This window comes from Ruditapes philippinarum, unplaced genomic scaffold (genome assembly GCF_026571515.1).
Source record: "Ruditapes philippinarum isolate M1 unplaced genomic scaffold, ASM2657151v2 ctg3423_1_1_1_1, whole genome shotgun sequence".
Taxonomy (NCBI): domain Eukaryota; kingdom Metazoa; phylum Mollusca; class Bivalvia; order Venerida; family Veneridae; genus Ruditapes; species Ruditapes philippinarum.
The window spans coordinates 93,684-118,140 of record NW_026867151.1 but is presented as its reverse complement, the minus strand read 5'-3'; the positions used below and the strand labels follow the sequence as shown (position 1 = coordinate 118,140).

At 33.7% G+C, this 24,457-nt stretch overlaps 1 protein-coding gene across 1 annotated transcript; it reads right to left on the bottom strand.

Moving 5' to 3' along the window:
- Positions 1-724: 724 nt before the first annotated feature.
- On the bottom strand, positions 725-23,811 carry LOC132735034 (interferon-induced protein 44-like). The gene is made up of 7 exons (XM_060721933.1): positions 23,714-23,811; positions 5,155-5,688; positions 4,837-4,886; positions 4,394-4,591; positions 3,313-3,459; positions 2,851-3,022; positions 725-1,563 (listed from the first exon to the last, which is right to left on the bottom strand). Exons 2-7 carry the CDS (start codon positions 5,681-5,683, stop codon positions 1,256-1,258), a joined length of 1,404 nt encoding a protein of 467 aa, XP_060577916.1. The 5' UTR covers positions 5,684-5,688; positions 23,714-23,811; the 3' UTR covers positions 725-1,255.
- Between the last annotated feature and the right edge of the window lie 646 nt (positions 23,812-24,457).

Below are 24,457 nucleotides of genomic sequence, written 5' to 3'. Positions count from 1 at the left end.
TAAAATGTATGCGTAGATCCCTGACCTGTCTAATGCTAATTATTAAATTAGTGAACACAATAGCAATTTTACCACAACCGACTTGTTAAAAAAAGAGCACATGTCAAAATGTGTGATTAAATTGTTGTTCAAATAAAAGGCCAGAGTAGAGACCTATCAATTATTAATAATCTGTATCTTATTACAAGATTGTGTATGGTCCTGAGTGAGTTTCACTTGGTGGAATTAAGTAATTCAGTTTCAGTTCTTTCTGTAACAAAAGAGCCATGAACGCCCTTAATCGCTTATCAATTTAACAATTTTTGGGGGTTGTTTGTTTTTATAGACTTTTTCTTTTTCGCTCTGAAATTTATTTTGTTTAGAAGACCGGACAATTTAAATTTTCAGCAATTTGTATAGAAAACTATCCCAGGATTATTCTTGAATAATAGTTTCATCAAAATCTACCCGATAAATAAGGAGATATGGATACAGATTTGTTTTCTATTTATAAACCTGGCAGCCATTTTATTCAGCACAACGGTACAATTTAACCAACTTTAATAGGGCCTGCCCAAAGATCATTTCGGTAGAGTTTTATCACAATCTATTAATCGGTTCAGGACAAGATATTAAAGTTGCACAAGCCTGAATTCTTTCTATTTCATTATTTTCCATTTTGCTAACACGTATTAACACGGGTCAATTTTCTCATGTTCATGGAAAAAAGAACAAAGTACTCAAATCAATTTTAATTTGTATTCGTATGCTTAAGCGTACAATAACATGTAAACTGTTTTTGAAAATTATCCAACAATATCTTATTTTACTAGCATTTACTTACTTAAATTAATATGACTTGCTTTTTAATACACAGAAAATACCATACACTCAACCATTCAAAATTTTGCATTTGTCATTTAAAATATATTAAATGACTTGTATCCATGACAAAATATAAATGATGTAGAATATATGGAATATAATATTGGCTGGGTTTAAAATGAAAAAAGCAGTTGGTGCATACAAAAGAAACCAGAAAACTAATTTAGTAATTAGCATTACCCTTATACAACATCTTTTATATATGAGAATATATGGTAGACATATTGCACTATAAACAGTATACTAAAGTTATAAGCTGTCTTCAAGAATGATTAAGAACATCAATAATGTAATTGGCCATGATCAACTGATCAGTGCTAACAAAAAGTCATGATAATATGTGTCAGGAATTGATTGATATACGAGTATGTTTGCCTTGCTGAAATATCATTTATTCCAAAGATTCTGAATCACCCCTTTCGTCGTCCAGCATATCAAGAAGGTTGAACATGAAATCTTCAGATGCCCGGAGAATCTGTCGCAGTGAATGAAGCGCTAGTAAACTTACATCGTCCCTCACGTTGATTTCCTTTTCATAGTTTTTGACTGGTAACACGTGACTCCTCGGTACACCAAGGATATTAGAAACTGTATCAACAAGCTCTTGTATTGCAACGCTCTGAAATACTGTGGACACATCTTCCTCTACATTTGAGCAGACTTTGTCGATTTTAGTTACTAGGACTACTTGCGATAAACCTATAGTAAATCAATAACAAAAGCATGATTATAGAATTCGTCACAATACATTGACATTTAATAAATGAGAAGTTAAATGATAACATGTTCTACAATGATGGCAATTTCGCAGAGCTGCTATGAAATAAGTTTTAATGACAAAAACGTGTTTGGTAAACACGGATGCCCCGACCAGGATTCGTGTCAGTAACAGACTTTCAAAAACATTTTACCCATTCAATCCGTTTTGGACGGAAACACTGCCAAACAAATTGTAAAGACAGAATCAGGACCGTTTGTTATAATTGTGAGAAATATAAGTTGGCATGTCGTTGCTATTTGATGAAGTTGAAAATTGTTCAACTCATCAAAGGTTTATACATGCACGACCTTGACCTTGAACCAAGTGACCACAAACTCCGCCCAAACTTTAAGGACCACCTGAAGTATGTTCCTTCTAAATGTGAGATATTGGTGAAAAAATAAAGGTTGTATAATAAAAAGTGTACGAAAACAATCTATTGTTAGCACCTTGTGACCTTATCTTCCTTCCAAATATGGAAAACGTCAGTCATTAATAAAGGCTGTATAAGCAAATGTGTTGAAATCTATCAAAGACATCCTTGATCAAAATGACCTTGTACTAAATCCAAAGGAAGCATGTCATGTCAGTAATCTTCCTACCAAATATGAAAGATGTCTGTCAAGAAATAAAGGCCATATGACCAAGTATGTAAAAATCTATTTTTAGCATTGGTGACAGAACAGACAGGACAAGATATATCCAACTTGAAGGTTTAGGTTAATCCTATTCATTTTAAAAGAGAAGAAAAGGGCACTAACTAAGAAAAAAACATAGTTATGTAACTTGCCAAAATCATATACTTTGAATTGATTAGTAAATGTGTAAATTATGGTGCAATTGGTACAGGCAGAACTTAAATTCAACTTGCCGTTTTAGGTTAACCTCGTATGGACAGACGGACGGACGGTTCAATTATTGGAGATAATGAGAATGACATATAACGAGAAAATGATATTAAAATAATTACCGTTTTAAAGTTGTAAAATTTAGGGAAATCGTAAAATTATTGCATTATAAATCCTTTGTACATGTTGTATATTTCTGCAATTAAAATCAAAATATCAAGTATTATATAAATTATTTTGAGACACAAACACTTTTGACTTTACAGATAATAATTTACAAATGACACTAAGGTATTTAATAATTGTATCCCATTTAACATTTGTTGGTGGTTACAATAAAGTCTAAAACAAACTTTTATTTAATCCGTTATATCATACCTTTTTGTCGAACTTTACTCTGGAGGGCCTTAATCTTTTCTAACATTTTCTCTGACATTACTGACGCTGTGCTACCATCTATTATAAAGCAAACACAATGAATTTTGTGGTTCAATGTCGGTGAGGCAACAAATCCAGTTGTGTCTGGGGAAATCGGGGTTGATGGATTAAACTGAAATAAAACATTTTGATAAGTTTTTTGATTAAACAAAAATCAACAAGAAATACTATATACTATATTGTTTATAAACAGGTACCCTGAAAGTAAATACACGTGACCTTTTTGAAGAAATAAAATGTGCTGAGATCTAAAATGAACGAAAATGTAATTGTAATGTACATGAGGTAATATAAAAGATATTTATATGTTTAGACATCAAAGATGAATTTATCATTACGAAATTATTACACAACGAGTGCACCTTTATAATCGAGGATTATCTGAACTTTAACTTATCAAACCTGGTATCCATTTGGTACATTTCCCTCCAAAAGGTAATTAAGCTCTGTGCCATCCATACCTTGATTTTCTTCAATCCCTCTGGTGTCACATAGCCTAAATTTCATTGGTTTTGTCAGAGCGGAACCTCGCACACGATACATGCGGTACTGTAAATAAATAAATAGTAAGGATAATTAATTGTGTTATATAAAATTATTGCAGAGGCACATTATACCATAAGATGGATAAATCTGAAAGGCTGACAACTATATCAAGGTACCAAAAATAACGAAATTGTTTCATAGCATTTTGAGATTTGTTTAACCTTTAACCAACAACATAACCTACACACAACCTCTCCGTAAGGCACTGTCAGCGTTCCTTCCCTTAACCCTTAACAAGAACACTGTCGAGACGATACAAATGTTAACGTACGCATGCAAATTGTTTTTATTAATCAAGAATAACCTTAAAATTAGAAAGCAGACTCATTCATTACACCTCTCCGGAATATGTCTATATTTAAGACCCATTATGTCCATGAAACGCATTTATCTTTATTTCCAAAACAATTATTATGTTTTGGTCTTCCAAAAAGTAACTAATTGACCAATTATCTGAACCACCTTTTTTCTTTAATTTGTTACCCTTTGGCAAATAGTAAAGTTATAGTGATTAAGTATTTAGTATGGAAGTAAAAATACTACATTGTTAACAATTTGCTACTTTTATGACAAATAAATTCAAATTAAGTGCTACCATCGTCACGTTATAAGCATCTATCATCTGAAACGATTATTTCAACGTTATAAATTTCATATTTCGTTTCTAAGGAAATAAATATTTTTTCGTTTTCTGAGTAGTAACTATCATAATTATGGTAAGTGATATTACATGTCAAATATCTGCATACTGTAAGTTGGAGGAAAAGACTTTTAAGAATTCTTTACTCTATAAATCCACGTACATGTAATTTGAGTGCCAATTGTACACCAGGGTAATAATTTTGTAATTATGTAGGGGTTTTCAAGGCAATGATACATGCCAAATATCTAAGCTCTTGGCATTGTAATTTCAGATATTTTGAAAATTTCAGTTTACCTTCGATGTAATACTCTGTTCCGCACTACCGCAAACAGCCTGTCCAGTCACATGACCTCGAAATATTGAAGAAATTGTATTGAAGAAACTGGATTTACCGGCACCAACCGGACCCAGAAAAAGAATGTTTGCTGTTTTCAGTTTAATTCCATGTGGGGGTGTCCACGCATCAATTTCGTTTTTCAAATCTTCTAAATCCTGACAAAGGGGTATTAATAAAAGCATATATCAAAACCAAATAAATTAATTAATACGTAAAGAAGTACAAATTGCGCACATTTACATCAACTTTTTTTCAAACACAGGTAAATGTTACTTTATTTAATATTGTATTTGAATATGTCAAACAGTTTAAGGATATCTCTTTCAATTTTTTATTAGAAATTCAGGAAAGAACTTGAATGTTAACAGAAATGCATGAGCAAATCAACTTAGTGCTTTACCCGATGTTCCCAACCTCCAATCTCTCTCCAGGGTGGTAATAACGATGTATCTGTCCAATTAAAATCCGACATACTTTTTTATCAAATAGACAATCAACTTAATAATATATATCTATATAAAAAGGTAACATAATACTTATTTACATAATTCGTAAGCATATCTTGTACTGTTATTTTTGCTACCAATAATGCTATATTTAGATACAATACTTTTATAAATCATTTCGTTAAAATTGTCGTTATTGAAAACGATAAAAATATTTATAAATCGAAGGAAAAACGTTTATTTTCAATAGAATGATTTGATGGGACACTTACCAGACACGCTGTAAACCTCTAAGTCTGTGACTGTTTTGATGTTGTTACAAAACTGCTCTATAGAACATGAACCCATGTCGTATGCACTGCCAAAATTAAATCCTCCGTTTAGAGTGAACTGATTGGTTTGAATGGGAAGGGTTCCACTAAAGGTGTTCACGTCATATCCTCCTCCAAATATCGGTCCATTAGTGTTACAGCAGTAAATGGCATTATCTGGCTTTTTCACTGGAAATTTCATCGGATTACTTTTGCCATTTTGATAAAGACGAAACAGGAAAGCATGATCATCTCTATAGTATTTCCCGCCCTCTGAAGTCCAACTTATCTCTGTGTAGCCTCCGTACACTGTACCTTGAGTGTTATAAATGACAGTAACTGTTGGGCCTTGTTTGTCGCAAAGTCGATGGAAAACTGATGCATCTGCACCATCCCTGGTAAAGCTGTATAGCAAGCCAAACTGTTTGGGACCCGCTTGTATATAACGTTCTAGTTGCTTTTTATCAGCAATTGAAAGTTTGCCTGCCATTTTACCTGTTGAATACAAAAATCAACTTCGCTTGATAAGTAAGTTCGATAATAGAGCAAACATAAACAAGAGATGTCGGTAGGACAGCAACGCTCGACTATCTTAGTGCTTGATAGTAAAAGGGCCTTGATAATGTAAAATTTTCTAAGTTTACAAAAGAGCAAAATTTTTCTTTAAATCCATGTTACAGTTATAGGCCTTGGAGAGAGTCCTATTACACTCACAAAGAAGAGTATAATATTTCAACTTATTTCAAAGCCAGATGTCAATAGAATATGAAAATATCTGAGGTGGTATGCTAACTTGTACATAAATTCTAAGTCGAAAAAGGGGCATAATTCTGTCAAAATGCTTGATACAGTTACCTCCTCCTGTCTATAGGTTGGGGTCATGATGGTGAACAAGTGTGCAAAGTTTCAAAGCCATATGTCAATGGACTTTGAAAATATTTGAGGTATTACAAAAACTTTAACGTAATTTCTAAGTTGAAAAAGGGGCATAATTTTGTCAAAATGCTTGATACAGTTACCTCCTCCTGTCTACAGATTGGGGTCATGATGGTGAACATGTGTGCAAAGTTTCAAAGCCATATGTCATTGAACTTTGAAAATATTTGAGGTATTTCAAAAACTTTAACATTAGTGGTTAGGCCGACGCGGACGCGGACGCCGACGCTCGGGTGACTACAATAGCTCTACTTATTCTTATCGAATAGTCGAGCTAACAAATGAAAAGACTCCAGTCGACCCCAAAGTAGCTAAATGCCTAAAATGTTTGTGCTTTGTTTGATTTATCTGTTGTACATTATATTTGTGGTGATGGTGTTCGTACTTTTCACTCCGGATCATGGCAGTAGGCCACATTGAATTAACCAGAGCACAGTTCTGCCACCGCATCATTCCTGGACAAGCTGTCCAGCAGTTAACCAGTACTAGTTGCCTTCACTATTTGTGTTCGATGTACAGGTTGTACATTATATTTGTGTTTCATGTATATGTTGTAAAATGTATTTGTGTTCGATGTACCTATTATATATTATATTTGTGTTTGATGTATATTTTGTACATTATATTTGTCTTCGATTTTCATGTTGAAAATTATATTTGTGTTCAATGTACATGCTGTACATTATATTTCAGTTAGACGTACTTGTAAGTTGTTCAATATTTTTGTGTTCGATGTTTATGTTGTACATTATATTTGTGTTCGATGAACTTGTTGTACATTATATTTGTGTTTGATGTACCTTTTGTACATTATATTTGTGTTTGATGTACATGCTGTACATCATATTTGTGTTTGATGTACATATTGTGCATTATATTTGTGTTTGATGTACATATTGTACATTATATTTGTGTTCGATGTTTATGCTGTACATTATATTTTAGTTCGATATACACGTTGAATATCATATTTTTGTTCGATTAATATGTTGAACATCATATTTCTGTTCGATGAACATCTGTACATCATATTTGTGTTTGGTGTAAATGCTGTACAAGTGAATTGATATACATGTATGGTTCTGGTTTATATTTTGACGGAGCAGACGACAAATTCGACTTTAAACTTCAAAGGATCTTTATCGACAGCCTATGTAAACCTCATAATTAATGGTTTGAGATTTTTAGTGAGCAGATATTGAATACAAATGCCTGAAATCTATTGTGGCTATTTTCTACAATGAAACGAAAATATTAACGTTTCTCTTTCCGTCGCGTTGTCGCATCTGTGGGACGCACGGGCGAAAGTACGATACAGCGCCAAATGTAACGCGACAATACGCCTAATAGACCTTTCTATCTTAAGGACTTCGTAATACGGAATAAATTGGGGGATTTTCTCAAAACATAAATGATAAAATTTATACATGTATATGCTAGTTATAGTATTTCTATCAACGATCAACACATGTAGACAATATAACCATTATTTATATAAAAACCAAATAAATAATAACAAACAAACGAACAAAACAGTACAAATTTCTTCATTTACGAGGGTTGTTCGGGAAGTTCTGGGAATTTTGTCATATCTCCTATATTTTTTGTTTCTAAGACGTAATATTTTGCACATACTAAGATTAGCATATCACGGAACTATTCCTAAAACTTGAATAGAATCAGACAACAATAGCCGGAAACAGCAGTAACCATAGCAACACTATAACGCCGCACCGGAGAAGTCCGACTCTAAAGAAAGGTATAACGCGCTACACTAATAGAGGATATTGAATGAGTGTAAGTTCAATACTGAATTTATTGCACGAGTTGAATAAAATCATATTATGCGAGCCTCTGGCGAGCATAATATTATTTTATTCAACGAGTGCAATAAATTCAGTAATGAACTTACACGAATTTAATATTCTATTTATCACATACCCAAAATAAAGATCGTTTAAAGTGAAATAAGAGTCATTTTTCATTGACGCGCCTATAGTATAACGCTAACATTTAGCGCGTCTTTACACCATGTTTGTATAACACTAATGACGTCACGTCAAAATATATGCACGGCCGTGCAATACCATATTTACGGAGTCGCAAAATCGGCACGGGTGTGTGATAAATAATATTTCGTAATTTTGATAACGTAAAAAATGCGCGAAAACGCTGGTCAGCAGCGGAACGTCATGACGTCATTTCCTTAAATATAATAACGTTATTTAAATTCTCAACGGATCAACATTGTTTTAAAGTTGTTGCCCAGAGCCACTGAGTAAACAACATGACGTCGATAGGTGACGTTGAATTGCGAAGCATCGTGAAATTTTGTGTTGCGCTGGAAAAGTCTTCCACAGAAACAATGAAAATGATCAATTCTACAGGAAAATACAAGAAATGCAGTCCGGCTACAGTGTATAGATGGCATGCTCGTTTTAAAGAAGGAAGAAACCCTCCATACAGCCCGGACCTCGCTCCGATGGACTTCCGTGTGTTCCCGGAGCTCAAATCACAGCTGCGTGGAAAACGCTTTGACTCAGCTGACGATCTTGTTAAGCATACGCAAGCTATAGTTTCGTCATTTATCGATAGCTGGTACGTGGAAACATACAATAAGTGGATCAGCCGACACAGGAAATGCATCGAAATTGCAGGTGACTACGTTGAAAAGGTGCGACGATCGATGGACTTTAACGTTGCATAACGTTGCAAATGACGTCGGCGTGCTCCGGGTGTTTGTTATATGGTTATTTACTATTTTTATTATGTTTTAGTTTCTGTGTGTATGATGATGATATTTTCAGATACTGTACAGTATATATTGAAATAAATGTGTATATATTTATATTTACGCTAACCCGACTACAACGTGTGCTATAAAACAATTCTCAGAACTTCCCGAACAACCCTCGTATAAATATAACTCAATTGTAGTGTTATTTTTTCAACCAATGACCAAGACGTGATTTTTTCAAGATATACTAGTAAGTGTTGGTACATGGTGTGGTAGCAGGACTAAACGTAAATGTCATTATATGTATAATATGCAGTAACGCTTCAGTGGGAACTGTACGAAATCTCGAGTGTTAGAATTATACAAAGGTCGCCATCTGAATTCACAATAACTTATGGAAGTGACAGTATCAAGAATAGAATTGTTGCAATAGATGCAACATCACACGAAATAGTGCGACCGCACTATTTCGTGTGATGTTGCATCTATTGCAGCAACACTTTATCCCAGCCGCCACGTTTACTTAACCATTGATCTATGGTTGGCCAAATGATGTAATTCACAAATGTTGTGTGGAATGCAAGTATACATGTGCGAATTTCAACATGTACATAGGCGGTGCATACATTGAATATGGTGACAAGTGTTACAATTAAGTGTTGGTAAACAACGTATCCATATCACAAACAATATAATTATATTTACTGAAGACAGTTTATGGCGACTGTAATTTCTAAGTCTATGACATATCTAAAAACGTTGCTGGTGCTTTACAATTTAGATTATAGAAATTGTACATATTTTCCGAGAAAATTTGGAAAAACGTTTCTTTCGGAATATATAATCGAATCATTTGAAAACAAACGGTTGCGAATATCTAGTACAGAGTCTTGAGGTAGCATCATTACAGCAATTAAACATGACCGTGAATTGCGGGGATTGAACTAAAGAAGGAAGTGATGCTATAAGTAGCATCCGCCTGCCAATGTAGGTTCATTCTGAAAAATCTAAATATAATGCAAAAGTATAGTGTTGCAGCGAAAAGTAGCACAATTGTTGTCTAACATAACAAATATGTTAACGACACACTTGTAATAGCAACTGACAGGTTTTCCCACTCAAAGGTATCATTGTAAGAAAATCGGCAATTTTTTAGGACCTCAGGTTTATTGTTAGCCGGTATAGCATATGTACTATTATTGTATAATTCTAACGCTCGAGAATTTCGTGCAATTTCACACTGAAGCGTTGCTGCATTTTATACATACTTTAGTAACAGAGATATTTATACAAATATACATACGACGATGATGTTGGAGTAGGTAACAGAGCTCCGCAGACGGTCTACGTCAGAAAACATTACAGGTTGACAACAATAACGATAAGAGAGCAGTTTAAGACCAAGTTCAGCACCTAGTGCCGGCTGTTTCAAGTGTGCAGCAGGTCAACGTAATCGATAGGGGGATAAGGCGCTCCGCTCCCTTGGAAATCAAATAAGAGAAATCAGGCTCTCTAATTTGTTTTTCCAAAACTACTCTATGACCTTGGCGTCAGCAGTGATGACATTTACCTTTAGCCCTGCTTTCACAACACTCAAAACTAAATGCCATGTTGGTCTTTGGTTAAAAATTAGCTCTACAAAAAAGTCTACCAATTAAGAAACTTTTATTTTATTTTTATTTTTATTTTTGTTCTCTGTTTAAATAAATTATATTTATAATCTTTAATATGTTGATATGTTGAAATCGTTGCATCACAGTTTTACCTAACTGCTCATTTTATTTAATTTCCGCGCATTTATGTATTGAGAAAATCCCTTAACTCATTCCGTATTAAGAAGTACGTTTACGAAGTCCGTTTAAGATAGAAAGGTCTAATATGGGGGACAAAACAAACTAATTTTCTATAGTCGCTTTGTCGCATGAAAGATATCGTATCCGCGCTCTTATTCTTATTTTGTTATTTCGCGTTTTCGCGGTTAAATGCCGCTGACTTGACATAGTAAATGTGCGAAAAAAAAGACAAGAGGGCCATGATGGCCATGAAATCGCTCACCTTTATATAGGCCCCTGGGCGAATGCCAATTTTAAACCAGGGGCTTTAATTTGAACAAGCTTGGTAGACAGATGTTTCATGATAAATATCTAAGCTTTAAATTTTTGGGTTTTTCATAAGGAGATTTTTTACACATAAGGAAAATCAATGACTCCTGGGGTAGGGCAAATTTTAACCCAATGGCCCTTATAAGAACAAACTTGGTAGACACCATTCAGAAGATATTTCATGCTTAATATCTTAGCTCTAGCTCTTTGTGGTTTTTAAAAGAAGATTTTTAAGTTTTAACTTTATACATATAGGGAAAAACAATGACCCCCTGGGGCGGGGTCAATTTTTACCCCAGGGCTTTTATTTCAACAAATTTCGTAGACACCGACTAGAAGATATTTCAAGATTTATATCTAAGCTCTAGCTATTTTAGTTTTTTAAAAGAAGATTTTTTAGTTTTTACTATATACAAAATAAGGAAAATCAATGACCCCCTGGGGCGGGGCCAATTTTTACCCCAGGGCTTTTATTTGAACAAACTTTGTAGACACCCGCTAGAAGATGTTTCATGCTTAATATCTTAGCTCTAGCTACTTGGGGTTTTAAAAGAAGATTTTTTAAGTTTTTACTATATACAAATAAGGAAAATCAATGACCCCCCGGGGCGGGGCCAATTTTGACACCCATGGCATTTATTTGAACCAACTTGGTAGACACTGACAAGGTGATGTTTCATGCCAAATATTTAAGCTCAAGCTCTTCAGGTTTGTAAAAGAAGATATTTCAAGTTTTTACTATATAGAAATAAGGAAAATCAATGACCCTCGGCGCGGGGCCAATTTTGACCCCAGGGCATTTATTTGAACAAACTTGGTAGACACCCACTAAAAGATGTTTTATGCTTTATATCTAAGCTTAAATATTTGGGTTTTTTAAAAGAAGATTTTTTAAGGTTTTACTATATACAAAGTAAGGAAAATCAATGACCCCGGGGCGGGCCAATTTTGATCCCAGGGCATTTATTTGGACAAACTTGGTAGACACTGACTAGGTTATGTTTCATGCCAACTATTAAAGCTCTAGCTCTTGCGGTTTTCTAAAAGAAGATATTTTAAGTTTTTTTCGGTTGCCATGGCAACCAGAGTTCTGCTTGGAATTAAATTATTTGAACAATTTTTAAAGTTGACTACCAAAGGAACATTCCTGTGAAGTTTAGATGAAATTGGCTAAGTGATTTATGAGGAGATGTCGTTTAAAGTAAAAGTTTATGGACGACGGACAGACGCCGGACGAAAAGCGATCACAAAAGCTCACCATGTCACTTTGTGACAGGTGAGCTAAAAAATACATGCTCCTTTGCGTTGTCGCCCAACCAACCACGAAAAAACGAAATAACGAAATGGCAAAATCAGTCATCGTGGATATTATGAAAAATGAACATATTCTGGAGAAAAAAAATCTGTTTAAATAAAAAAAAGTGTGTATAGTTACATTATTTTGAAGAATCAATAGCAGTGAGGGGCAAGTGAATTGAAACCGTTAGGTCAACGCGTCGGAATATCTAAGAATTGCTGAATACGAAGGAGAAAAATCCCCAGTGGTCATCCATTGTCAATACAGTAAAAACCCTCAATTATGACCACCATCAGGACTGGATCAAAGTGGTCTTAATTGTAGGGTGGTCTTAATTGTGATATTCTTATCATTGCTTACATACTTTATGACCATGGTCTTTTTTAGTCATTTTATATGGACAAACAATATATATCTTAACTTACAAATACAATATATGTTACAACATTTAATCAGAAATTTAATATTAAATTCCCTTTGGTCTGATTCCAATATTATTATATAGTGTACATATTTCAGCTATCATGTAAGAAATTATTTCTTCACAAAATGAATGTGCTGAGAGCAACATTGAACCACAGTAACTATAAAATTTACTTTCAAGCCTTTTTTCATACAATAACCTTATAATAACAGTTGTTGACACTTTGTGAAATCAAGTGTCATCCTTAAGATAATTCAAACAAATGTGTGATCTTGGTAGGTGTTGACTTTAAAATCAGTGGTCAAATAAAGAATAAACCAAAGAATTGGCACTGAATCTGGTGGTCTTAAAAGTGGATAACCGGGGTGGTCTCAATCCTGGAGCATGTCACTATTGAAATAAAGAACAGAAAATTCCGTTCTTTTAAAAAATGGTCGGAATAGCGGGGTGGTCTTATATCTGAGTTGGTCTTCAGTAGGGATTCTACTGTAAATTCATTGTGCAAAAAACTTAACACTCAGTGCTTAGAAATGAATGATTCAGGGAAGAGGTTCGGGATTTTTTCTATATAAGGTTATAGCTTTTAACTCAATCGAACTAAAACATGGATGGGGGAGGAACTGCCACACGAAAGATGGAGTTCTTATGATAACTGTTACGGAGTTCGTCGGAAAACGTTTGTATATACTACAGCAACACTCGTCAAAAATGGTAATGTTCATCTTTAAAAGTGAGTTTTAGGTGCTAAATTAAACTTGAATGATTAAGCGTGCCTTACATCTTGTATTATGTGTCAAAAACTAATTCATAGGCCATTCTTCATCGCCTCTTGCTTAAAATTTGGTAGTTTTAGAGTAAAATTTCCAAATTTGCCAATTTGCACTTATTGACTTGACCTGTTCTGATCTAATCCTTGTTGTACATAAATACCTTATTATAATGCAAAATTGCAAACATAAAGCCCCGGCTAACAAATTTTTACCCGATTTTTCAAATGTCCTAGAGTTCTTATGATAACCTTTGTTACTGCCAGTGTGTTTCTTGCGCTTAATCACGGCACGTTTTGATGTTTTTTATTATTTGATAAAGTTGTAAATCATTATGAAATGTAGTAGATCATCCTTTGCACAAAAATGTGGATATAATGTTGGAAAACGAAATACAATATTAAAATAAAACTGCCTTTCAGAGAAAAACCAGCAGTCACATAACCATGTCCACCTACCAAACATCTCTTTTTCACTTTTCAGATATGCCTAAGTGACACGTGTTGTACATTGAGCAGAAAAGGACACGTTTCTTACCAAAAGTGTATTTTACTACATCTTCGTTTTCGTCTTTAATCTTACTATTAAAACAAATTTATTTAACTGAATTTAAGTGTATGACCAACAATTCTTTTTTATTAAGTGTTTTACGGGACATTTTTTTAATTTGGTCACGGGGATAAGTAAAAATAAAAATAAAGTTAATTTTTATAAGTCCGACCTTGAAATGAAAATAGAACTACGAAAGAGGGTAAATATTTTTATTTCAAAACAGTTTTATTTTACACTCAAAATAAACTGATTTTTGTGTCCATAAAATCAATGATTATATAGTTTTGAAGTATTTTTAACATGATTATAAACAAATTCATTGAACGAAACATGTTTTAAGTCACTTCCGCTTTTGTTTTAGTAAATAATTAATACTGATCTAGTTTATATTATTTTCTACTTTTTGCATTTAGGGCAAACATGCCACTTAACTCCAAATTCCAGTTTTAGTCCCTTCATTTACACAGTGTCCAAAAAAGGTATAACAGCCACTCTCAATGTCAGGTAGAACAACCAGCCTATTATAAGCTTACTGATAGTTTCCTCACATTAAAGAGTCCAAAGTTCCCGACAGGGTTCTAATTCATAACATCACAGGAAAAGTGATTTGAGGTCAGAAACCTAAACAAATTGGCCACAGAGGTACACACATTATTTTACCATGTCAGTTTCAAAAGATGAAAAGGATCAACAAATTCAAAATATCTTTAAGATAGTAGGTCGGCATGTACAAAAAAATGAAATTTCTGAAAATTATTCATATTTCAAATAATGAAGTAAAATGAAAGCAAGAGACCAACAGTCAATAGATAATCAAATGCTTACAGTGTTACAAATTCGGGATTTTCTGCCAGTACTTTGATAAAGGCATCTTTTTTACAGAAATATCAGACTTATGCATAAGATAACAAGAGGGCCAAGATGGCCCTACATCGCTCACCTGACCCATCAAACTCATCGGAACAATTACATAGACAAGCATTCTGGCCAAGTTTCATGACAGGTGAGTCAAAAATGTGACCACTAGAGTGTTTACAAGGATTATCCATAGTTGAACAGTGTGACTTAGTTTTTGACCTCAGGTGACCCATATTCGAACTTGACCTAGAAATCATCAAAACAAACTTTCAGACCAATTTCAAGGATACTTGGATCAAAAAAGTAGCCACTAGAGTGTTAACAAGAGTTTTTCTATTTTTAGCTCTTGTGACCTAGTTCTTCATCCCAGATGACCCATGTTTGAACTCATCCGAGCAATTACCTAGACAAGCATCCTGACCAAGTTTGATTATAATTGAGTGAAAAATGTGACCACTAGAGTGTTAACAAGGTTTTTCACTATTTGTGGGGTGTGACCTAGTTTTTCATCCGAGATAACCCATGTTCGTACTTGACCTAGAAATCATCAAAACAAACTTTCAGACCAAATTACAGGATATTTGGATCAAAACAGTAGCCACTAGAGTGTTAACAATATTTTTCTATTTTTAGCTCCTGTGACCTAGTTTTTCATCCGAGATGACCCATGTTCAAACTCATCTAAGCAATTACATAGACAAGCATCCTGACCAAGTTTGATGATAATTGAGTCAAAAATGTGACCACTAGAGTGTTAACAAGGTTTTTCCATATTTGGGCGGTGTGACCTAGTTTTTGAACCCAGGTGACCCATATTCGAACTTGACCTAGAAATCATCAAAACAAACTTTCAGACCAATTTCCAGGATATTTGTATCAAACAGTAGCCACCAAGTTTGATGACAATTGAGTGAAAAATGTGACCACTAGAATGTTAACCTGGTTTTCCTATTTTTAGCTCCTGTGACCTAGTTTTTCATCTGAGATGACCCATGTTCGAACTCATGCAAGCAATTACCTAGACAGGCATCCTGACAAAGTTTGATGATAATTGAGTCAACAAGAGCTGTCCGTAAGACAGCGCGCTCGACTTTTTTATTGCTTGCCAATAAAAAAAGTTTTTGCAGTAAAAGGCAATACAAGAATCTCTGTATTTTTAAAGTGAACAATGGCCATAATTCAAATAAAATCTTTGACAGAATTACCTTCTCCTGGACATGTTTGGGAATCATGATTGTAAACAAGTATTCCAACTTTCAAATTAATATCTCAAACAGTTCAGTCAAAAAGTGGACTGGTACTAAAAACTTAACCAAGATTCTAAGTCGATAAAAGGCCTTAATTTTTAAAACAAATCCTTGACAGAGTTACCTTCTCTTGCGTACAGATGGGGGTAATGATGTGAAATAGCATTAAAAGTTTCAAAGCAATATCTCAAAGGGTTAAGGCAATAAGTGGATTTTACCCATATTCAATGTATTTTCTAAGTCAAAAAGGGGCATAATTCTGTCAAAAACCTTGACAGAGTTATGTCCTCTTGTCTGTTGATGAAGGTCGTGATGGTAAACAAGTATGGTCAGTTTCAAAGCAATACCTCCAATGGTTTTGAAATAAAGTGAGGTGGTACAAAAAACTTAACCAAGCTCAATACACTTTCTAAGTCAAAAAAGGGCCATAATTCTGTCAAAACCTTGACAGAGTTATGTACTCTTGTCTGTAGATGGAGGTTATGATGGTGAACAAGTATGGTAAGTTTCAAAGCCATACTTGTAATACTTCTGAAATAAAGTGGGGTGGTACGAAAAACTTAACCAAGGTGTGACGCCAACGCCGACGCCGACGCCGACGCCGGGGCGAGTAGGATAGCTCCCCTTTTCATAGAAAAGTCGAGCTAAAAATGTGACCTCTAGAGTGCTAACAATGTCTTTTCTATATTTAGCTCCTGTGACCTAGTTTTTCATGCGAGATGACCCATGTTCAAAACTTATCCGAGCTATTCCCTAGACAAGCAGCCTGACAAAGTTTGATGATGATTGAGGCATAAAAGTTACCGCTAGAGTGTTAACGAACAAGTGTGGATGGACAACGGACGACGAGCTAGCTCTGGTGAGCTAAAAAAGCCAATTTACTCAATATTGATCTAGTAAAAAGAAACTCCTAAAATAACACATAATTTCCTATCAAGAAACTGTATAGATCTATTGTAAATCAAATAAATGTGTACGAAAATATTTGTTGTCTATTTGTCCACCAAACAACATTCAGGAATTTATCATTTTCGAAGTATAAATTAATCAGTCTTTTCAATGATTCATAATAGGCCCTAAACATTTTAGACAACTAAGGCCCGTATTCAGAAACGATACTTAATCTCAATCTCGACTTAAACTCACGAAAGGTCACCTCAAGTAACATTGGAGTAGACTAACGGTAAGTAACTCACAATGTGCAAAGTGGTATTCATTTTGTTTACTCAACCTTACCTCTCGTGAGGGAGACTTCAAAAGTTGACCGATCGGTTTTATTGCATAACACAACTCAATATATATTGCAAAAAAGTACTGTAACCATGTCGTTTAAAAGAGTATTTCGCCAAAGTGGAAAATTTCTTTTAAAAAAAATAAATTATTAAGAATCTTAATTTAAAAGAAAACAAAACAAAAAACGATTTTAAATATGTGTTAGATAAAATAAAAGCATGAGGAGAAATTTAAAGAGAATTTAATAGTTTCCAAGTATAAATGCCAAAATAACAAAATAATGTTGGAAAATCTGAAAGACAGGGCGAAAAAAAAGAAGCTAAAGAAAGTAGTGAAAGGCTTCAAAAAGACAATTAGAAATGACTTTTTTTATTTCAATAGCGTAATTTATATTTTGAAAGTAGCATCAAATTTTCTATGTCAATGATTTTCTTTTGCAATACATAATTATGTTTTCTTATGACATTTTTAAAGGCCCATTATGCCTTAGAAATTCTTCTCAAAATTTCAATTTTTGCAAAAGGTACAATCATATTGCATTACCATTTTGTATGGAAGTCAAAATACTACATTGTCGACATTTTTCTACCATCATAACATATTACTGCACGTTAAGTGCAACTTTGAATAGTTTTTAATTATTTTTCTAAAGAATTAGAATAGAAAGAGGCATAACATGCCTTTAACAAGTCTTAACCTTTTTAATTTCATTAGTCAAATGCAATGATTTTGTACATACCCCCCCCCCCCCCCAAAAAAAAAAACAGAACCAAAAACAAACAAGCAAACAAAACAACCCTGTTTGATTGTGATGCTGGAATACCTAACGATGGAAGCGGTAAATCATTATTCAGCTGTTATTAAAGTTACATACTGGATTTAAGCAATGGAACAGCATACTCGTTTAGTATAGTGTATTTTACATAAATCATGCTAAACAAATGTTCAAGATATTATTTTGCTACGTGGATTTTGATATTTTTTTATGAGAATACCCAGACGTCATCAACGTTAACTTTATGCCATGGTTATTCATGACGCCATAAAGATATTTTTCTGTCATGTTTCCTTTGAAATATCTTTAAATATATAGATTGGGAATTCTATGTCAATCCCAAAATTCAATCAGTGTGATATAACTTGTATCTAACTATGCTTTTTAATTTTTCATAAAAAAAAACAATAAATACTTAAAAACTAAATGGCATTTGTTTAAAACATAAATATTTATAAAGGCCTATATCTAGACGCATGCAACAAATCATCTTAGTCCTTGCGTCCAGAATCATCGACGGTCACATTGACAAACAATCGTTTTTACGGATAAAAGGAAATTCAAGAAATTTCCAACTTGAAATAGTATAAATTCAATTCTTTTTGGGCATAAGTACTGGTATCCCGCGAGCTGAATACACTATCAATAGTTCATACTACTTCCGGGTAAAAAATATGCACACTCCTTTGAAAATCAAAACTTCTGATCAAATTTAATTTCTGACATAAATTTAATGGGATCATCTCTGTCCCTAAGTAGGTATCTGTTTCTCAACATTTATTTCCTCAAGTACAGTAAAAACTCTGAAAACCAGACCCTCTGAAAACCGGAATCCTCTGAAAACCGGACCATTTTAAAAGTCCCGTATTTTCTCCATATATGTTCATTGAAAGAAATCCTCCGAATACCGGAACCTCTGAATTCCGAAAACCGGACGATTTTCTATGGTTTCTTATACTAAACATGCATAAAAAAATTCTCAGTACTGTCAGTTCGTGTATAAAATGCACTAAATTGTATATGGGACGAAATTAATTCAAAATCTGTACTCAAAACTAAGTGGTATTCAGTATTATTTTATTGAGGACACCACAAGGTAGCCCCCTCCTAATCTCACATGTTATTAACTTTCCAGAGTTCACTCGACGCTTACTTTATAACCTGAATATGCTTGTTTTAAACAGAAATTGTCTGATTTATATTTGAATGAGTGGTATTCTATTGTTAGTAATTCTAGTAAATGTAAAAACTACCGATTATTCAAGGAAACGTTCAAATTCGAACCATACTTAGTAAATACACCTCATAACCTGCTTAGATATGTTATTAAATTTCGAACTCGTAATAATAGACTTCCAGTAGAAACAGGAAGCTGGAAAAGGACAGAACTTCATCAGCGAAAGTGCACACTTTGTAACTGTCTTGGTAGCATTGGTGATGAATTTCATTATATATTAGAATGTAAAGAATTTTCTGCACTTCTGAAAAAGGCATTTAGATCACCAATATATAAGAAAACCTAATATTATGTTATTTAAATCTGTTATGAATATAGATACAAAACATTATGATAAGTACAAGCATTTTTGTTTATTTGTTAAAGAAATAATTATTAAATTTGATATTAGATAAAGTTGCAATCTGAAGTACATCTTAGAATTATTACAAAAATGTGTGCTTTGCTATTAAGATCTGTCGCATATTAAACATTTTTACAACTAATATTTAAGTAACGGAAGTTTAAGATCATGTTATTTGAGTATATGACTGATCTCTTTGGCAAAGCATATATTTGTAACATTATTGGTATTTAATTTAAACATATGAAATACAAAATGTCTCTCCCTCGTATGAAAATACGAGGTATGTCTATGCATGTCATATATGCCTCTATAGTTTATTATGTAAATATGTTATAGCTCATATTGTCATGTTATTCATGAACTGAGTATTAAATAAACTTGTAAACTTGTAAATACCACTTTACTGAAAGGTGAGGACTGTCTTGACCGTTAGGCAATTATGTAATAGAAAGAGCATCGAAACACGAGGCTATCTGATTTGTACGAGGGGGCGTAGCCCCCGAGTATAAAACAGATTGCCGAGTGTTTTGATGTTCTTTCTCTTTTGCATCATAGTCAAACATAAAAACACGTTCCCTGTTGTCACAACATGATTCCTCAGAAAAAAGTAACCAATGAACGAGCATCTGAATATAAAATTTCTATCACTTTCCCTTTCTCTGCCGTCACAATAAGTAATCCCCAGCAAAAATGAGCCAATCAATGGAATGGGCATGCTCTGGAGTGCGGGTAACTAATACCTGCACTCCAGTTAACGCACTGTGCAAGTATATGTATTACGATTTAACTCTGACACATTTTCAACAGAAAGGTCCCCAAACTATGATACAAGTGGGATTTACTCAATGTGTGTGAGTGTAAGTATCGGCCATCTAAGTAGAACTTCTAAAGGGTCGAATTTCGAATGGAAGCCCGATTTCCCCAATATGTTTTCTTTATGAAAACCTGCACATGGGTCTAAGTTTTGTTACGGTCCGTGTTAAATCTAACCATAAATACGTCAAAGTCCTTCGATTATTTTGACACTACTTATATCGTGCCGAGTTGTTTTTACAACTGTTTGACCGCCAGGATTATTTCTGATCAACTTGTGTAACGGATGATAATTACCGGCCGTGTGTTCTAACTGCTTTGTGCGCGTGTAATGTGTAATAAAATGCTCTAATTATCGCCGTTCCAGTACGGCAATATATACAATTAAGGGGGCAGGTGACCTTAAAATAAGCAATTTTTAGTTTCGCGAAGCCGTTAAACACATTACCAAATATTTTGTGATTTTATAAACATGTAAAAATCTTACTGCTTGGCACTATTGTATGGAGGGCGTTTGTTGCCAAAATTCCAGACATGTAAAGTGCTCCTTTAAAAATGCGAAGGTGCATGTCTAGCATTTTTGATTGTATTCCTTCACCGCAAATAATATGCCTCTTAATTGAAGGCATCCGCTTTTAAATAACAAGTTTACATGTAAATCTTAACAAACAACTGACATAACATGGAAAACATCAGCAAATTTACAAGCTCGTATGTTCCATTGCATATAATACATAAGCATATTTGCACACTTATAGATATATATCTGTACCTGAAATATACAAATGAATTGTAAAACTCAAATACAGAAAGTAGAGTTGAAGAAAACGTGTTTCCAGTTGTAGAACTATAAGTCTTCGAGTATGTTTACACAGTAACATGTTTACGATGACAAAAGTAGAACGATTTTAAGTCATGCATGACGCCCCGCCCGTCTCTGAGTATTTACGATCTTCTATTACGGAAATGTACGGACTGGTATAATACCCGGCGCCTCTCTCCTATTTCTCAATAAAGTGAAGGAAACACGGGGTCCCTTCTAACTTTTTTATTTTTATAAAAAGTTATATAATTTTGGTATCAAATGAACGATTACTCCATAAGCTTTCTATAAATGCCTCGGAAATAAAAATGAATTAAATATTTAAAAAATGTATTAAAATTTTTGTTACAAAGTTTATCACTTGTTTCCTCTGAAAATAACACTCTCAAATTCGGTAAGAAAACACGGCGTCCCCTCAACACTTTATTATTTCGTAATCAATTTTGATAATTTTGGATTGAAATAAACACGGCGCCTCCTATTTACTTTTTATTCCGTGATCATTGATCAGTTTTAATAATTATTTATTTATACTGAAAATACCTTATTAAAGATTGCACATATGTGCTACGGATAAGTACTTTCATGGTTTCGGAAAGGAAATCTCGGTGGCCACATTAAAATCCTATTTTTCCAAGTACTTGCATAGTTTTTATTGAAAATAGAATTTGTGCCAATACATTTTTCAATGATACCAATACAATTTGGATGGTTTTTAGATTATAAATAAGATTATTCGCTTTAAGTTGGTCATGTTTCCCCTAAAAAATTCCAAATCGCCGATGTTTCTCAGTTAGTGCACAAAATATCTTAATCATTTGTATCAAATAAATGGTAAAATCAGCAATTTTCAAGTGATGCAGCTAAACACAAAACTTTTGTAACAAAAATATGTTAGGAAGAAAGAGGCATGTTTTCCTTCATCTTTATTTAGAAATAGGGGAGATACGGGGTTTTATACCTGTCCGCAATATAGAAGTTGGTAAATAATCAGAGAGGGCGGGCGTCATGCATGACATAAAATCGTTTAACTTTGTGAATCTACTTTTGTCATCTTAACCATGTTACTGTGTAAACCTACTCTTGTAGTACTACAACTGGAAACATGTTTTTAAACTATATTTTCTGTATTTGAGTTTTACATTTCATTTGTATATTTCAGGTACATATAGATATCTATAAGTGTGCAAACTTGCATATATATATTATATGCAATGGAAGATACGAACTTGTAAATTTGTTGTTGTTTTCCATGTTAGGTCAGTTGTTACGATCTATATGTAAACTTGTTATATAAAGGCGGGAACCTTCAATTAAAAGATTGGATTAAGATGCATATTATGTGCTATGCACGGGTACAATAAAAATGGTAGGCATACAAGTTCGCATTTTCAAAAGTAATTTTTAAAAGGAACACTTTACTTGTCTGGAATTTTGGCAACGAACGCCCTCCATACTATTCAAGGATGTATAAAGTAACTATCTGCATCCATTGCTCCATATAGTACAATCTGAGAGCAAATAATATTACCCCCACCCATCCAAAATCAGGCTGAAAATAAAGGAATATACCCAATCTTCACGAAGACGCACAACACTTAAGAATCCGCCTAATGTCTTTAATTGTAGAAATTTTCTATTATAGTGCAATGATCATAAACTGTGGAAATGCTAAACTAAGTGTCTGTCATACGTTTAGATTTTTTTGCAAAATTTTATCAAAGTTCGAAGATAAACTTTTATTTTATTTGCTTTTCTTTAAAAATACGGTCCCGTAATACACTTTATAAAAATGTTGGCCTAAATGCAACAAAACGCTGCGTGTAAGCTATGTGCATGAGACGTAGCTCTTCAAGTGAGTGTCTGTGCAAACTGTTTCAAAAATGAATTTTGGAAGGATTATAGGCCTATTTGTATATTATTCATGTGAAATGACTCATTATCATCGCGTTATAATCAAGTGTGATTGCGCCGACGTACGATGTAGATGAAATTTCTCACCAATTTGAAAAAAACACCGACAGTAGTAATACATGTAGTGGTAAAATGTCTTTAATTTGAGAATTTAAACCATTTTTTTTTGTTATGATATGGACGTGAAATACTATAGTCGAATCATCCTAAAACTCTTTGCCTTTGCACCCCTTTAAACTCCTGTGCGTAAGTTTGTGCGCACATTTAGAATTGCCCCAGCTACGCCCCTGACAGCGTATTGTAAAAATCATTAGTTTTAAAAATAATTCTGACCTAGATATCTGTTCACTTATCCACATGTGTTAATTTATTTATCTTTAATAGAGAGTTATTAAAAAGAACTCTTAAATGGGAGTTGAAATTGAATTTAAATTTGTAGAATGCATTAATAACACATACCTTTTGTGCAGTTTTTCAAACTCGTCAAAGGTCTGTAATAAATTATTGTGAAAACGAAAGTAGTTTTCCGAAAATTATGTGGTACCCGTGTTTTTCGAATACTGTGAAAATCACTAATATACGTGATAGAACGACACTAAATTGAGTTGTGAAATAAATTTAAGTACATGTACTTGTAATTGTTCTAGTATTTGAAAACAGACAAGATAAAGATGATTTATTGAAACTAGAAACTTTTGAAATAAAGAAACGAAGTTATATAAACTAAAGGAAAAAATGTAAACGTATAATTCAGCGAAATGGAAGAGAACGTATCGCTAAATTATCTTAATATAATAATTATTGCAACAAAAATGGAAAATTCAAAAGAACAAATACGAAAATTAAAAAGAACATATACGGATGACTCGCTGTTAACACATTTCAATAATATTTACTGTATTGACAGCGACCAGCACTCATTTTCACAGTTAGTGAAAACCAACTCAATTATTCCAAATGAAACGTGGGATTTCCTTTTTTTTTTTTTTTTTTTTCTTTTTTTGATTGGGTTTTACGTCACACCGACACAGTATAGGTCATTTGGCGACGTTCCACAACTGGTGGAGGAAGACCACATGTGCCCTTCCGTGAATTATTTCAGACACGACCTTTAGCACCTGAGTAGAACCACCGACGTTCCGTACGCTAGCTGGATAGCTCCTCACATGAAAGAATCTAAAGGTCGGTCGGTTGAGTTTAATT

What these genes read in the sequence shown, in the direction of transcription:
- LOC132735034 (XM_060721933.1), bottom strand. Translation starts at nt 5,683, where the DNA reads ATGGCAGGCAAACTTTCAATTGCTGATAAAAAGCAACTAGAACGTTAT. An exon ending in AACAGAGTATTACATCGAAG is followed by an intron (nt 3,460 to 4,393) that starts GTAAACTGAAAT and finishes ATTTATTTACAG; the next exon opens with TACCGCATGTATCGTGTGCG. An exon ending in GAGTAAAGTTCGACAAAAAG is followed by an intron (nt 1,564 to 2,850) that starts GTATGATATAAC and finishes GATTTACTATAG; the next exon opens with GTTTATCGCAAGTAGTCCTA.